At 32.8% G+C, this 17,945-nt stretch overlaps 1 protein-coding gene across 2 annotated transcripts in view; it reads left to right on the forward strand.

Moving 5' to 3' along the window:
- LOC123692570 overlaps positions 1-13,175 on the forward strand; it is an 83,789-nt gene extending 70,614 nt beyond the window's left edge. Inside the window, exons 5-13 of one of the 2 annotated variants that reach the window (XM_045637327.1) lie at positions 52-190; positions 1,401-1,513; positions 6,970-7,104; positions 7,855-7,989; positions 8,682-8,901; positions 9,483-9,628; positions 10,104-10,421; positions 10,772-10,975; positions 11,571-13,175. In XM_045637327.1, the coding sequence (XP_045493283.1) occupies positions 52-190; positions 1,401-1,513; positions 6,970-7,104; positions 7,855-7,989; positions 8,682-8,901; positions 9,483-9,628; positions 10,104-10,421; positions 10,772-10,975; positions 11,571-11,674 (1,514 nt within the window). In that variant the 3' untranslated portion in view covers positions 11,675-13,175. The remainder of the gene's footprint in view (positions 1-51; positions 191-1,400; positions 1,514-6,969; positions 7,105-7,854; positions 7,990-8,681; positions 8,902-9,482; positions 9,629-10,103; positions 10,422-10,771; positions 10,976-11,570) is intronic. The other variant, XM_045637328.1, reaches the window with a different exon arrangement.
- The last annotated feature ends 4,770 nt before the right edge of the window (positions 13,176-17,945 follow it).

Consider the following 17,945-nt stretch of genomic DNA (forward strand, 5'->3'; position numbering starts at 1 on the left):
TTATGAGTTACAACGAAAAGCATGAGTCATTTATGTGATATTTGTTTGCAGCCTTCTGTCACCGACGAGATGCTCTACCTCACCTCTGCTCACTTATAACTGGAGATGCTCTGCTTTACTCCATGTTCAGAGAAAACGCTGAACCAGTCGACTGCCCTTTGAAAGCACCGTTTTCCTTCACTTACAACAGGTAAATTTGGATCATTATAACTATACAAAAATCCTAACTGTATAATAAACAAACTATGCAAAAATCCGTCGTAGAATATAAAGAAACTTCTTCATTAAAAATTAGATTAGATAACATTTCTGTTCCACTTTCGTAATATGAAAATGAAAATCTTACAAGAAAATGTATTTACCGTTCAACTGAAAGTTCTTTTAATAGCTTGAAATTCCATTGTTTTAGAAGGTTATTGCTGCTTTTAAAAGCGTTAGAAAAGTTGCTAAAACACTCTACTACTTGCCCAGTCTCGGAGGAAGTCAAGTTCGTTACAAAAGAATAAAACACAGGAAGGTGAAACTTAGTGAATTTTTAAGAAGGGATAACAATTTGGTGGTACTATACTATATACTATATAAGTTACTTACAATGGAAGAATTTATTATTTCATTTGTACATAATATATAATATTAATAAATAGACTTATTTACTTAAGCATATTGTTGTATAAGGTATATTATTAATGGTAGTAATTAAAGCTCTATTTCTCTATTCATTTAAATGTTAAACGTTTTGTCATAAAACATTTAATTTCAATACGCCAAACACCTCTAAGTCATTATTTCCAAATACTAAAATTATCTAGTTTTCATTCTTCCCAAAAAACTTAACTTTTATTTTGTAAAAGCAACGAATTAAACTCGCATCAGTGTAACCCAAAAATGCTCTCTTAACATTTGGACATTACACAATTTAACAGCATAATATAAGGGCATCATTCGTTACGGAGGGAAAATTAAAACGTCATTAAGTGTATCGATCGCGGCGCGGCTGACGACAGACGTCATTCGTAATTACAGCATGAATTCATGGCAATACCTAAAACATAGAAATAGATCAGCGGTACATATGGGTTTGGTACCGAAATAGCGGTAATGTGGTCACTGGTTGAAAATATGTCCCGTGTTTTATTTATTTTGTGTGTAAAATTGTTAAAGTGAACAGACATTATAGGTACCTATTATCTTTTACAATAGGTACCTATAATATCAGAATACTTACTATGTAATTAGAGTACACGAAGGATGAAATAACTGGAGCTATTAGATTTTTAAAAATTTGCAATTTTGTACTGGATTACACGTGTAGACCACGCGACCACTGTAGGGTTAAGTCATATTATTCTTATAGAAGTACAGTAACAATACGTAAATAACGATAATTCTTCATTTTTCAGAGGTCATGGCGACTGCAAATTCCCCGCATCCTCAATAGAGAGTTGTACGGAAGATTCAAGACTCCTTCTCAACTATCAAGCATGTCCTGACGTCTACGGTTCTGAAAGCACTGGTAAGAAAAAAGGTTTCTCTTGATACTTTTCTTTTTGAGGTTCAAAAAATGTTGATCCTATGTATCATACCTGATGACTAAATGAAAGCTAAGAACAAGTTATTTGTACAAGCACCTCTTTAGTAATGAATTTGAATGAATAATTATTATAAATACATTACTTATAGTGCACAATGAGTTTTAACTATACCTACATCGTAGTCATAAAATGGACTAATGGAAATAATCGATCGTTATACTAACGACGAATAAATTACTGATTATATTATTATGTCAGCTCTACTAATTCATAAAAGTTATCATTTTGCAAGGCATTCAAATAAACATTATTTGCCAAAAAAAATCAGAAGAGTATCTAGATGTTAAGAACTTTCGAAGGCGTTTTTATTTAACTCTATGGAGTGTAAAAACGTTTTAGCTTTCCTTTTTCAGCTTTTTACGAAGTTTTCTTTGAAAAATTAGATAAACTTAACGATATCTCATTTCTTATTATTCAAGAAGGATAATTAACATTTCTTCATCATTTCTTCATCATTTCTTCATCATTTCTTCATCATTTCTTCATCATTTCTTATTACTCAAGAAGGATAAGTAAGGATATTCAACTGAACGTCAGGAATAAAGTCTGCAATTCATACTTTTAGAGCATCTTCCAATTTTAACCCCGTCTTATTAATAATTACTAACGCAAAGCGCAAAAGTAAACTTTTTCATTTGGACAGAACAACGATTAGGATTTCTGAAACCCAGCGAGGTTAAAATCCATACCGCAGTTCGCGCTTCTATTAAAACAAAACTTCATCCATTAAGTTGATCTTTTAGAATCCCGAAGAACTATCTTAGAAATCCCGTCTACCTCAAAAGCAATGGTAAAATTGGGTTCGTAAGATATTTATAATTAAAATCCTCGATCTTCGATATTCATTTAATTTTTATTTGACTGACCGGTTGGCTTGGTTGGTGGTGGCCCTGCCTTCCAAGCCATAGGTCGTGGGTTCGATTCCCACTCAGGGCAAATATTTGTGTGATGAACATAGATGTTTGTTCTGTGTCTGAGAGTTAATTATCTATATAAGTATTTATTTAAAATTATATATGTATGTTTATCGGCCATCTGGTTTCCGTAACACAAGCGAAAGCTTAGTATCTGTTGTTTTGTTGTTGTTGTCTTTGTCTTGAAATAATATTTATTTAAATAGTTACTTTAGGTATATTCAAAACATTCTATTCGGTATTATATGTTTTAGCAATATATACGTAAAATAATAGCATTATTTACCTGCATGTTGTTCTTCTCAGCCCCGTAGTTCTATTATAAAAAATACCATAAAATCTTGTAACATATAGTAGAACTAGTGGTCCGCCCCGGCTTCGCCCGTGGTACCTACATGTTTAAACTATCCCATCTCTCAAGTTGGATCGAACTGCACATGGTGTGCGAATTTTATTATAATCGGTTGAGTGGTTTAGGAGTCCATTGAGGACAAACATTGTGACACGAGATTTATATATATTAAGATATATTCTAAACTATTTTTCTGTAACTTCTTATTTAACTATCTGTTATTATATGAGCCTCTATAAATACCAATTTGTTGGTCTATTTACGAAACATGAAAATAAAGAAGTCACAACGTGGCGTACAAATGCATTGGGCAGACAGCCAAACACAAGTCTATTGTTTTAACACGCTTTAAAATAACCTGTAGTTAACATCTTTCAACGTTTTGATACTTTAATAAACAACAGTATTATAAAAGCAAATTTCTATATTGAAAGATCAAGTAAAAAGTTGTCCTAGCGTAAAAATAAAATAGATAATTAAATAATAATTTTCCCTAAAAAAACTGCTTCATTACGTGAAAATTGGAAAATTTCCCAACGGTGTTACTTTTGTTTTCTTTAATATCTATGAAATGCTAATTAAAAATAAAATCTAATTAAATTCCGTCGTAATTTCGCTCCCACTGAAAAACGTGAATGTTTTTCGCGAACATGATTAGCCTTTTCTTTGGGAAATATTTTCACGAGTCTAGAATTCTAGGAGGAATCCTAGGTATGCTGCAATTCATAAAATCTTAGTATTGTTATTTCTTTGTGGAATTGCAGAAGTTTTTGTCAGTCTTTTTTTTTTATTGGGAATAGGGAAGCGCTTGACCACAATCTCGCCTGATGTTAAGCTGAGATGTGGTCTAAGATGGAACGCACTTCCCTAGAAAGTACCTGTTCCCTCTACGCTTGAAGACCCCCATATTGTACTCGTCGAGGAACACAGATTCAGGAAGCATGTTCCAGTCCCTCGCGGTTCGGATAAAGAAATTTACTGAAATACATTTATCAAGATAATGCTTGAAGTATTAATACATAGTTATAATCCCTTTTAAAACTACATGATGACAACTTGCAATGCGTTGATTTTTAAACTACTTCTTATTGATTTCCATTCATTATTGAATTGTATATCGGTAAAGATTGTAGATATATCGATTCAATGTGATATAGCTTCACACTTTGGATTAAAAATATCATTCCTTTACACTTAACTAGCTTTATACCTGATGACTAATGACCATTCCTTCAAGAGATAAATTAAAAACAACACATGTAACAGCAATCGAAATACCCACCAGCCAATGCAGCAAACTTTAAGCGAGTAATGAAACTGTCTTCAAAAGATTAAATTATCAGTTTGAAAGAAACGAAGTTACCAAGAAAGTTGGGCGTAAAAGTGTCCTCTCCCATATCAGAAAACTAAGTGTTCAATCTTGATACCTTCTCGCTTTAGCGGGAAAATCCTAAGATTGATATCGGTTGCGATTCTCACAAGTTTTACACGTAATTCTTTGAGGTATTCCAGTTAATTTAGCGGAAAAGTGATTTGAGATAATATTAGCGCGTTTGCAGTTTCCTTTAATGAGAGTTTACTGCTATTAGCTTAAATAGGATCCTTTCAGAATATAAAGGTGAAATACATTTGTGTCACACATTTCCAAATAGATTAAGCTGTGAGATTAAGCTTGTTTACTAAATCCGTAAAAGATGTCTCGTTTTGCCAGTGACGCATTTAAATGAAACATGAATGTCATAAAAACATCATAAGATGTTTCTGTTTCTCTACACGTTAGATAACCAACAGACAAAATCGTATAAAAACTTTAGTTTACCACAAAGCAATATCCAAAATTAAATTCTAGTAGCATTTTGACGTGATCTTTCGCTCAGATTAATACCCCAAACGAAAAAAGCACATAAGCGCCCGCCATTCGGGGTCCCCTAATAAAACGTCAAGCCGTTGAAAAATGTACATCTAACTGAAAAGTCAATTAACCTAGTCTATTGAAGTCGTTTGTGGCGAACAATGGAGGAGACATTAATTTTATCGAAACAATACGCGTCCCGATGTCTGACAGAATGCTAGCGTCAGCGTCTACCGTCTACCGCCTTTCTATTTACTTTTATTCGCTACTCGCTACCATTTCAGTGGATTGTACTTAGTAGGACTTATTACTAATTTTATTGTATGTCTTTTGTGAATATGGGTCATTGAACTTTATTTGATATTTGATTAGCGGTATTATAACCCACATAAAAAAGTTGGTTTGTGTAATAAAATTATATGTACAATAATAATTATAAGGCAATTTCATTTATATTATAAACTTATTAAATCATATTGTTATATTCACTGTCAATCATCTTATTATATTCACTGTATAAGAAACACACAGGTGATAAAATGCTCTTATAAAAACTCCGTTCCAACTATTTATGTAGAGTCCATGTAGAGTCGCTATAATTTAGGGTTTTTGTTTTATTGTGTGTAAATATTACCTATTCAATTCCTACTAAGCATTTGTTTACGAAAAAAAAGTATTTATAATGTTCAACCAAATAGTATTTGCTGATTTTGATGATTCATAATTATAATTCTAGAAATGAAGAATATTTTTTTCTGTTTGTTATAAATATTTACATTATTATACCAAATAGAATGAATGTTATTATTTCCTTGAAAACCGTAAATAAATTATTATGTCCGTCTATTTTAGGCATATATCTTAGAAATGGCTGACGACCGAGTCGCGACGCATAAAAATAGCAACAAAGTTTCTTGTTCGCTTGAAATAGTATTATTTCCTTACATTTTACCTATACATATTATATTAAAATAGCTTTTTTTTAGAAATCTTATTACATTTAAGACGCCTACTTTTTATGATATTATCTGCCCCCCTAGACAAGTGGCTTTCTATTAGCGTAACGTTTGATAGAATAGATTATGAATGTATGAGATTGACGTAAGCTGTCGATACATTTATCTACAGCTTATGTCAATCTCATACATTCATAATCTATTCTATCAAACGTTACGCTAAACGAAAGCCACTTGTCTAACACTGTGTCTGTAACGCTCAAGTAACGCTCTAAAATAGATTCTGAATTCTCATAGTAAATAGAACAAGTCTCGTCTTTGAAAATGCTGTAAAAAAATGCAAAACTATAAATTTTATCAAAATACATTCAGCTTTGAAAGCACACATTATAATACTATGTATAAATCTGGGTAACCGGTGAAAATTAAGTACGCCTGCGAAAATTTTCGTGCGTTGCTCTACACAGCATTTTGTGTGCCTACTTCATGAAAACTGTATTTCATCGGATCGTAGCCCTATCGTAAAATTCGCCCACATTATTAAGCGACCGTCCATTTCATGAAATATAACGCACGCAACTTGAGAATAGGGCTAAACCGGCTAAACGTATCGCAAATTTGTTGCCAAAATAACGCAAAAAATAAGAATATGAATATATAATATATACTCATATTCATACCAGTGACTATTATATTATAATGAATATGACGCTGAATATATATAAAAAGTATATGAAACGAATATATAGTCGTTTCATATACTTTTTATTGTGCGATACATAAATGTATGTTTGGTTAAGATTTCTATAATGATTCTCAATAAATAACTTCAAGAATTTCGTACGTATACGGTATATCGGTAAGAAAGGTAAGAGGGTTGAAAATAAGTTGAAAAGTCCCAACCAATTTAATTAATTAATCCGTGGACGCAATCCCACAATTTGAGAAGGCACTTAGAACCCAACACGCCTACACAGATTAAAAGGCGTGTAAGTCTAAATCGAATTAAAAAATATTAGATTTTCTTTGATTACCTACTCTTCAGTCCCACAACAATAGCGTGTAAGTGTATAAGCACGCAAATAATAAAGGGTGCTTTTAAATTTGTAAAAAAAATATTATTGGTAAAAACACAACATTTAAAGCTCCAAAAAGTGTCCAAAGTCGAGATCTCGTTACGTACCTACCTACCGTTTGTTTTGCGCGATGCCCAGAAAATTGATCTACATTAATTTATAGTAAATCCAAGTCTTATATTTTTACAAAAAATAAAGGAATTTACCAAAACTTTTTTAATTTACAGTTGAAGAATTAGAATGTCTCGCCACATGGAAGGAAGGTAGCCTACGGTTCCTCGTGGGCAAGATCCACCACAATCACGCCACCAGTAACGAAGATCGATATAGATGCTTCGTCTACGAGAAGACAAATGGTATTGGTAAGACTTAACGTTTCTTTTATTTTTGCTGCGGTGGTCGCTTTTTCATAGATGTAGGTTTTTAATTTAGCTAGTTAATATTTTAGATTGTACCTAATGCGGAAAATGGAGATTGATTTGATTCCTGTGAACTATATTCTTTCGACCGTGTTTCTAATTGTAATCATAAAATATAATTTATTAGTATTGGTACAATTCCTCGAAGGCCTGTCGATTCTTATTGTTCATTCAGATGGTCAATGAATAAAATAAAAAGTATACAACTAACACCGATTTTGCATTATGATATAGTAAGCAATAAATAAACATAGTTTTATATATAATATTATTTCGACAGTTTTATGACTACTAGGAAAATAAAACTTTGCTTATCGATTTCAGTAAAGCCATAATTACCTTTACTGAATTTAGTGACACTTTGGTCTTCTACTACTCATGTTCATGTTATGAACTTCAATCGATAAGGTAAAGTTCAATTTCAGCAAAACTTTTATATAGATGGCAATTATAAAAGTTTTGTTGCAATAGTTCTAATTCATTTATATATAAGAATTCTACGTACTAACTGTAAGTAACAGTTAATTAGGATAAAGGGATTAAGATTAGGCTCTTACTTTGAATAAAGACGATTTCATTACACCAAATTGAGTCTATCCTTCGTGATTTATATTCTGACATGTTATTACCAAATGGAATCTACATTAGAGTTATAGAATTTCACTTTTTAATGTATAATTCTTAATTTTCCAGCATCCAATCCGAGTCTAAAAGAAAACCCTGTTACCCCTGGAGGAGTGGAATATAGAGTAGCACAATCTGGTGACGCTACGTGTAACGGACTCTTTAGTGCTACAGAAGGTTCTAGAACGATGGCTTTGAAGCGAGGTATGTTCTCATTAGCTAGGTCCACACCGGACGATCCAGCGATCCCGCGATCCGCGATCCAGGATCGCGGAGCATGGATCGTGGTTCGTGTTAGGCCGATCCACTTTAAAAACTTGCGATCCCAAATATGCGCTCCAAGCGATCCTAAGGCGATCCGTGATTCAGCCAGTCTAACTCTTGTACAATATGGAGTCACGCGTACAACGGCGGCGTCTTATAATAAAAATGATATAGGATTATTAACACTACGTGACGTTATAGAAATAGACGATATTCCGAAAATATCTATATGACCTCGACATCAACTTGAAAGCTATAATTATTATTAAGTTTTCCATAACGAAGCGAATTCAAATAACACAGCGGCAATGTTCTTGAAATAACTATTGTCCTCACCAATAATTATGAACGTTAGAGTTCTAATTTTATTTTAATTTCGAAATAACTTGAATATTTATTATATCACATAAGCACTTGTCAGATTGCGAAACTATTAAAAAAGAGCGTGTGAACCGTACACACACGTGTCAGAAGTGAAACTTCTTGGGCAGGATTCAAAGATACCTACCAAAATTGTCGAATTACTCCAAGACCGGACGGTATTGCTATGACGCGACCTTGAAATTTTATTCTCAACGCGCCTAAAGAAGATTCACTTCAAAACCTTCAACAAAATATCTCAATCTTTCCAGTGTCGGTCCGTTTCAACTGCCAGTTCCCATCCTGGATGACGTTCTCGCACACGTGGCACACCCTCGACTTTACCAGCAACTACACATTCTACCAGCGGAACGCGACCCTCCGCATTACGAACCAGACCGGTTCTGAGATCAAAGTATTCTGCGTTAATGTTAAAGCCAGCTCGCCGAGCGGTAACTCCGTTGCGTTGGTTGCGCATTGGCAGCATCATTGGTGAGTTACCTGTACCTTTTCTGGAACTGTTCAATCAATGTTCGTAATATGAATAGATGTAGAGCAAAATTTTTGAGTTTGAGATTGCATGCGAAAAGCTGTTTCAATTTTGACGGAAAAATGGTTGGTGGTAGAATGAAAGCATTGACTCTTTTTATGTTCTGAAAAAGTATGGGCTAAAAGAAATAGAAGTATGTTTTATAATATAACTAGCTTCCCGCTCGCGGCTTCGCCCGCTTTCTATAAAATGATTTGAGATTCAAACTATCCTATCTCTCAAGTTGGATCGAACTGCACATGGTGTGCGAATTTTATTATAATCGGTTAAGTGGTTTAGGAGTCCATTGAGGACAAACATTGTGACACGAGATTTATATATATTAAGATTAGGGTGAAAGATCGGCCTTAAGCCATGTCCTTTTCAGGTATTAGCCTTACGCTCAGCTCAGCTCAGCCTTATATGTATAGCTACGAATCTTTCAATGGCTTCTTGTTCATACATATGCACAAACTCAACGTCAACGTCTGTATATTGTTCTCTATCGTAAAGGATTAAATCAATATCTTATTTTCATTTTCAGCGTATCCCGCTACGTCTGCGTAGTATTATACCGACGGGATACATACATAGCGGAGTTGCAACGCGGCACGCCGACCACGCGGCCGGACGATGCGTGCTCCCCACACCATTTTAATGCTGTCACTGCACCTTATATCACTTTAGTTGGTACGTTCCTATAGGGTTTCTTCTTGATTAATTATATATTCTTTCATAACGTAATTTAACTTATAAATTTATAAAGAATAGAAAAAATTCCATTCCATTCCATTAATAGTTACTTTACGAGTGGCCGAGTTGGTCAGGCATCCGCCCCGGAATGGCGCGAAAGGATGCGGGTTCGAGTCCCGCCTCGTGATCGAATTTTTCCTAATATTTTCTGCTTTATCAAATAAGGGGATTATTCTTAAACCTTGAGCTTAACATTGATCGATGTTAAGCTAAAGGTTTCGAATTAAACGTTTCGAATGGGTAGATATTAAGAGTCATGCAAGCAATTTTCCTAATTTGCTTTCCCACTTTGGAGGACATTTTCATGAGCTTAATCATACCCTCATAAAAACATCTTTCCAATATATATATATCTAAATGCTATGCAGCAGTAACGTTGTTCAAATTATTTAACCCTTTTTTTCTTTTACAGCAAGTAATCCTGAATCAAAAGAATGTCCATATTCAGGAAAATATACAATATCAAACCATAGACATCAAAGAAGCATACCCAGCTCTCCTGAAAGACATAGATTAAAAAGAGACAAGAACTATAACCATAGAGTAAACAATACAAGATCGTTCAATTTTAGCCTTAGAAATATTTCGGATATGCCAATACTAAGAAGTAAGAGACAGGCGGATGAAATCACTTGCGCCGGTAGCAAATATAACAAATTGGAAGTCGGGTGTAATACTGCTAAGAATATGGAGTTTTATTCCACTTGTAATAAGAAAGAAGTAGTTACTGGTATGTATTCAATACAATTTATTAACATTAGTGTCATATGCACCACTTGATAATAATTATACTTATGTACTCTACATTTACACCCTAATGCACTGTTATGCATAAAATATGTTTTTTTGTTGTTTTCCTTAATTATCATTAACCTAATACTCGATGAAATGTATAAGTATCTACAATACAAACTAGAGTACAATCACCATCGCATAAACATTTTAATCAGTTTTCGTCGTCATCCGTAAGCTTTAAAGTCTGATTAAGCTCTTGCGACACATCAATATTAGAATATTATATTCTTGAGTATAATTTTAAATAAGTAGGTACATATTTAACTTTTCTTTAACAATTTCCAGCATACACCTGCCACGGCGGGTGGTACGAGAACGGCGCGTCCTTCGTGGTAACCACACCAGTGACGCGCGACAGCACGGCCGCGCGCCGCTACTGCTTCGTGTCGCGGGACGCGCGGGACGGCGCGCTAGCCGTCGGCCAGAGCGCGACTAACTGCGAGCGGGGATACGACCCGGAGCCGCTGCTGTTTGATGCCAGCTTTACTGGTAACTTTTTATCTATTATTTTTTTTTTGGTATGTGCCAATGTTACTGTTTAATACTGGCTAAATTGGTAATTTTTTTTCTTTGATGCTATATTTAGTGGTAACTTTTATTTTGTGCCAGCACTGTTTGCTGCTGGCTTTATTGGTAATTTTTTTCTTTAGTAACTCAGCCCCCGGAATCACAGACAGAATAGAAAATCTATTGTGTTGTGGACCGATCGGGCCGCTCGATCGAGGGCTCAATGGGTTAGTGCCAGCACTGTTTGATAATGGCTTTACTGGTATTTTTTTTGTTATGTGCCAGTGCTGTCTGATGATGGCATTACTGATATTTTTTTTTGTGCGAGCACTGTTTGATGCTGGCTTTACTTGTATTTTTTTTTTCTTTTGTGCCAGCACTGTTTAATGCTGGCTATACTGGTAACTTTTTTCTTTTGTATCAGTGCTATTCAGATATACGTGGATTTTCTGCCTGAGCCTGAATAACTATAAGATAAAATATAATAATGTCAAAAGCTTCGGCTATGGCTATCAATTTTATTATTTGAAGTGAATATTTAATTTTTAATACAATTAAAATTTAATTTTACTTTCAGGCAAATGTCAAGATGAAACCAACAATCAACCTCGACTGAGAATACCCTCACTACACATTATTTTCATCGCATCGTTTATTGTACATTACATTATACCTAGATGATTAACATACTTGAATAGTATTAATTTATTGTAACTTTTAACTCTTCACCCCTCTCCTATATCCATACAATTTAAATATAATGTAAATTCACAAACATGTTGATAGTATTTAATGTTTTTATTGAAATTCTATAAACATATTAGCCCTAATAATTTATTTCACAATGTAAGTTACACAAATTATAATACTTTTGATATTTTAATGCAATTCGCATCTTATAAGCACGACTATTATAACAGTCATATTTTTCGTTTCTGCATCAATCATTCAATAAGACATCATTATAGATATCATTCGATAACTTCTAAGTAACTACATTTTTATTTTCAACATTTTGTTAATTTCTAAAGTTGAAAAATATATCGCAAGAGCTATAAAAAATACCTATGTAACACCTCACCGTTTATCTTAATATTTTACCACCTCCTACAAACTGTACATAATACGTAACGATGTTATTTTAAATGGAGGCGTAATTTAAAAATGAAAATAATAAGAACAAATATTGATGCTGATTTAGTTTCTGTGTCGAATGTTTGTCAAAATCTTAAATCGAATGTGTGATGGTGTAAAATGGTTGTGAATTAATGTTTCAATATACCGAAGTAGGAATGATTCTATCTGGACTGAAAGAACGATAGATTAATTATTTATAAAGAAAAATATTTATTACCTCCTACATCATAGTAAATCCTGTATAATTTTAACGTCAAGTGTATTCAATGTACCATTTAATTTACTTCAGATATCGTTTAAAAGCGCACAGATTAATCAATCGATAGAACTTTAGGAATGGATTCTATTCGATTTCTTGTTATTATAATAAATATAAATAAATTTTACATTTTAATAGACTAATGTACTCATTAAAGGCTTTTTGTTCTCTCCTTTATACCATCTTTGTCCACATTTCCACTTATAAGTAATTATAGATTAATTATAATAATTTTGGGATATTATCACGCAAGAAGTCGAAAAGAATATAGCTTTAACACAGCATTAAAGACTGTAATTCTACATTTGTTATTTAATAAGGCGTTTAGTAGTTTTCTAATTGCGTAATATTACATGATCGTTGAATACTGTATCAAAATATTAATTATGCTATGCGAAGCAAATATGGAAACAGTGACTATTGTGTACCTATTTGTTTAAAATATCATTATGCGTACTTATGTCTCTACATTGCCTACATTTAGCTATTTTTCAATTTCAGTTAAGTATTTTCTTTTTATTATAATTATTTTCTGTCCAAATATTCTCATTTATTTTCAGTCAGCAAAACAACAGCTTCGTTAAAGTTGCCAAATTTAAAACATATACATAAATTAGTTGTGTTCTGGAACCGCCAATTATTAAATTCATCTTTGGTTGCATTTACCGCTATCTTTGCATTATTATGACAACTATAGTTCATCATCAGGGTATAAAAATATACGAAAGCAATAATTCAATATGCTTCATATAAAATACTGGAAGATAATTGCCTATACAAGCTGTTTAATTCAATTCATGTAGTCGTGGTCTTATTGTTTGTCATAAAATATATAAGTGGTATATAATAATACATAGTCCATTTGCCCCTTCCTACAAAATTAGTTCTCTAGGAAGCACTGTCTATACTATATTTTTTCTACTACTTTAGCTGTTATTATTTATAGTACACGTAAGACGTTGACAAACTGCAACTAACAACGAAAAAACTTTAACGTCAATGTTTTCATAATTGTAAAAATATCAAGTTACACAAGAAGCTTAAAAATATGTACAAAATTATCATAGCATGTTATTGAGTAGCTAGAATAATTTAGCATATTTCTTTATCGAGCAAATTATATTTAGGAGTAATTTATATTAATATTTTCAGAACGTACGATAGCATTCTTCTGAGCTTCACCGATTTTATAGTCAGTAATTTTTCAATATAAGTTTATTTTTACTTGTTGCTGTTTAATCTTGTAACATACGTATTTTATTGTAACGTTGGTTTCTATAACTAATCAAAGTCACCAACACGGTCATTTCATTGTCATAACACAATCCCATCTATATTAATTATAGGTTGGTTAAGAGAGCCATCTGATGGCGATATCTATTTAATTCGTACGTATTTGTTAAAAAGGAAAATGCTACTTTCCTTCATCAAGCAATACTAATATATAAGTAAAATATGTTCTAGAAATAAAATTTAGCTAAGGGAAACGAATACTCATTTTGAGATGAATGTATAGTTTAGATAAGTAATAATTAGTTATAAATTCGCGACAGCAATAATATATTTGTATTAAAAGCTATTGAGCGTTGAATTTTTAATAGCAATTAGGTAGACAGTTGTGAATAATTGAGCTAGCGTTGTTATTTTATAATGTAAGAGAGATTATTTCTTCTGTGGAAGCAACTGGTGTGGTCACGATAGGACAAAAATTGGTGACGATTATATACATTAAACGGATACGTTGTTTCCAATGTGTGATATAGATACAGTAATTTAATTAAGAATATAGTCGTCAGCATGAATTATAATAAAGTGCAAAACTGACTCTGTGTTTAATTTACTACCATTACACCTGCTACTTGATAATATTATGACCCTACCGACCCGACCCTATTATGACTTCTTATCTTATTATCTTATATCTTCTCTTAAGTTTGCTTTAAACTTAGTTATTTGTATATATTTTTTTAATAACTTTGTGACTATCAAATACTAAGTAGCCATTTCTCTCTTCAGTTCAATTTTTTTCATGCATTTAATCTCAACTCTCAAGTTTAGTATTGCCCAAAGATGTTGTACCGTTAACTAGCCAGTATACCAAAAATATTTGTTTTGATAAAATATGATCTATTTGTAAATAGCTATTATTCGTGAGATAGTGCAAAGTCAAACTAAATTCATGGACACATGGACACCCCAACCACAGAATACATAATAGTAGCTAAACGCTACAGAACGGACACTCTCCGCCTCCCGCCAAAATTAAACACTTACCTCACCCCGCACGATCAGACATAAAATGGTCCATATTTTTCTACAGGGACGATTCGCAACGAAGATTGACAACATTAATCAAATTGACTTAAAGTTATTTTATTATTTTGGATTTGTGATTATCGTTTATCGTAGAAAATGGTTAGATATTGTGCTGTTTACGGATGTATTTCATCATAAAAATGCGAATTTTTTTTTACGCTAGTCAAAAATGTGCCAACCATAAAGCGTTAACACACACATTTGCAGTCTCTACAGTGTGACTGTCAAAACGATAATTTTGTACTAAAAATATGGAGTGTCCGGGGCTAAGAGCAATTAACCTATAGAGTTCTTATATTAAGACAGAACAAAATACATATTTTCTAATCTACTTACTCTTAGTCAATAACAGCATAAGCCAGATTGAGATAGCGATAGAGTATCTGCACTGTCTTCAAACGTAGCGCGCCGGCAGTCAGTTTGTTTTCCAACCAGCTGGTGGGCTCAGTGCGTCAAGTGTTTTTAACGAAATATTTAGAAAATATAAAGTGTACAGTGTTTCTTTTTATTTGTCAATGTGTTAAAATAACTATTGTATGTTTAGCAACCGGCTATCACTAGTCGAATGGGAGTTTTGGATAAAAACAATGTAAAAATATCTTTCCATCGGTAAGTGATTTTCAGCAAATTGATAAATATTTATGTTTTAAACCTATTTGAAGGTTTTATCAAGCGCTTTTTCGTAATTTTATGTTGTAACTGTAACATTTACCCACTTTATGGGGTTGTGGAATATAAAATAATGAAATAATTTTTAAAAAACGTCACAATAATATCACGTTTGGCATTTTGTTTACCACCGTAGTGTTGTAACACATCTAGCGTATATTATCGATTTATGACAAAAAATCTATTTCATATTAACGTTGATTTATTTATTTTGTTTCATAAATCAGATTTATATGTAGTTGTTGTTGCAAATAATAGATGTAAATTTTTTACCGCAGGAAAATAAAACATACCACGTGGTTGTTTTATTTGCCCTATGTGTTTTAGTTTTCGTTTGTTGTTTATTAATTTCTCTTTCAGATTATTAATAAATTCATTTTGTTTTAGATTTCCAGAGCTAAATAAAAAATGGGTATAAAACGTGAGACATGAGTTGATTGGACGCCGCCACAATTTGCAATATTGTGTTCACTGCATTTCGAGCCTACGTGTTATCAAGATGGATACTCTAGAAGAATTGTGCAATCTTACGCTTACGTTTTTTTTTTTGTTCCTGTAGATAATAAATACATTTGATTAAAGAGAGTGAATTTTTATTTTGAAATTTTTTACACATAAGTTACCTACTTTAAATGTGTAACTATGTGAAAATTAAACGGTTGATTAAATGATAGTTCTCATAGATGAGAAACTACTATTGAAATACATACTTAATATACATGCGTTTTCAAAGAAAAACCCGCATAGTTCCCATTCCTGTTGGATTTACGGGATCAAAAGTAATTTTTCCAAATTTCATTGTAATCGGTTTAGTAGTATTCGCGTGAAAGAGTAACAAACATCCATCCTCACAAACTTTCGATTTATTAGTAGGATGTTAGGAAAATGTTTTCATTAAGACCGTCCTTTTATTAACTGGTTAAAATGCTGCATGATTCCTTCATGCTGACTGTGCCTTTCTCCTCACTCCTTTAACTTTATCATCATTTCCTTCTTTATTTTAAATTACATTTCAAGTTTTAAAATTTCTTTTATAATGTACTAACTTTCCGCCCGCGTTTTTAAAGAAAATCCTGCACAGTTCCCGTTCACGTGGGATTTCCGGGATAAAACCTAACCTATGTGTGTATGTACAAAATTTCATTGTAATCGGTTCCGCAGTGAAAGAGTAACATCCCTTCTCACATAATTTCGCATTTATTATATACGTAGGATTAAACAAATAATGTATTCAACTGAAATTAATTATAAGTTTTGTTTTTTTATTATTTATTATTTCACGAAACCGTAAATGCAAAATACATTCACGATTTTATCGATTGAAGCACATCCCATCACTATCACCTTCTATCTATCTAAATACGTACCTATAGTAAAAATGGTGCCATGACTATGTTGAAACGTAGCTTGTTGTCTATAGCTGTCTCATTCTTTCATACGACGTTTTCTTTAGATAGAGAGAAACAAATATATGTAAATTGTATACGCTCGATACAAGTACTCTATAGGTTAATTGCTCTTAGGTCCGGGGTGTGCCCCAACTACCATTTCTACAAACGTCAATGATTCGTTGAGTTGTCAAAACGTTAGAAAAGGACCTTTTACCGATAGGAAACCTCTCGCTCGGACCGTTTTTAGTACGCTACCGCTTCTAAGGAAAAAGCAACCTTAATAATTATAATAATATAGTTAGATAGATCATATTATTTTATCAAACAAATATAATATTTGGTACACAATCTAGTAAAGTATAACGTCTGGGACGGAATTTGAGTAAACTGCCAATAAAAATATCGACATATCTTCATTTCTCATATTTCTATTTTCTTCTTCTTTGTTTATGGCCCCACCCATTTCCCATAATTACAATTACATATGAAAATAATCACCATCTGTCAAACCTTAGAGTATATATTACAATAATAGAGAGCGAGTGTATTGCACAAATTGCTTAGTGCGCATCGTAGGCAGATGAGCTATAGATACTTTAAACAGGGTTAATTGTAAAACACCAGCAACCTCGCAGGACAAGATAGCTAACATAAATTATTTTAAATGATTTTTTAAACTTTTATTGTACTCTCTTAACATTTGTAAGTCTATGTTCTATTCATTATTGGATGGACGACGCGACACCCCCTTCCCCCTCTCGTTCGCTTCTTGTTTACGTAATTTTTGTGAGGCGTAGAGTTTATAATATTCAAACGGAAAATTAAATGAATATTTATTTTTGTATGAAAATAAAATCTAACAAATTATCAAAAGTCGTAGAACAAATGTTGTTGCTTATGATGTTAGCTATGGGGCCATCCATTAATCACGTGATGTATTTTTTTGGTATTTTTTGACCCCCCCTCCCCCTTGGTGATACGTGGTGAGGTTTAAGACTACCCCTCCCCCCTCCCCCCTATATCACGTGTATTTTTTCGTACCTGCAAAGAATCAATTTTTTATTTATAAAAAAATACTGGTATAAGTATCATCTAATTTTATTATAGTAAATTAAAGACTACTATAATAAACGTTCAGAGGTAGACAGAAAGATTGCAGTTTGTTTTTGAATGACATAAA

This window comes from Colias croceus, chromosome 6 (genome assembly GCF_905220415.1).
Source record: "Colias croceus chromosome 6, ilColCroc2.1".
Classification (NCBI taxonomy): domain Eukaryota; kingdom Metazoa; phylum Arthropoda; class Insecta; order Lepidoptera; family Pieridae; genus Colias; species Colias croceus.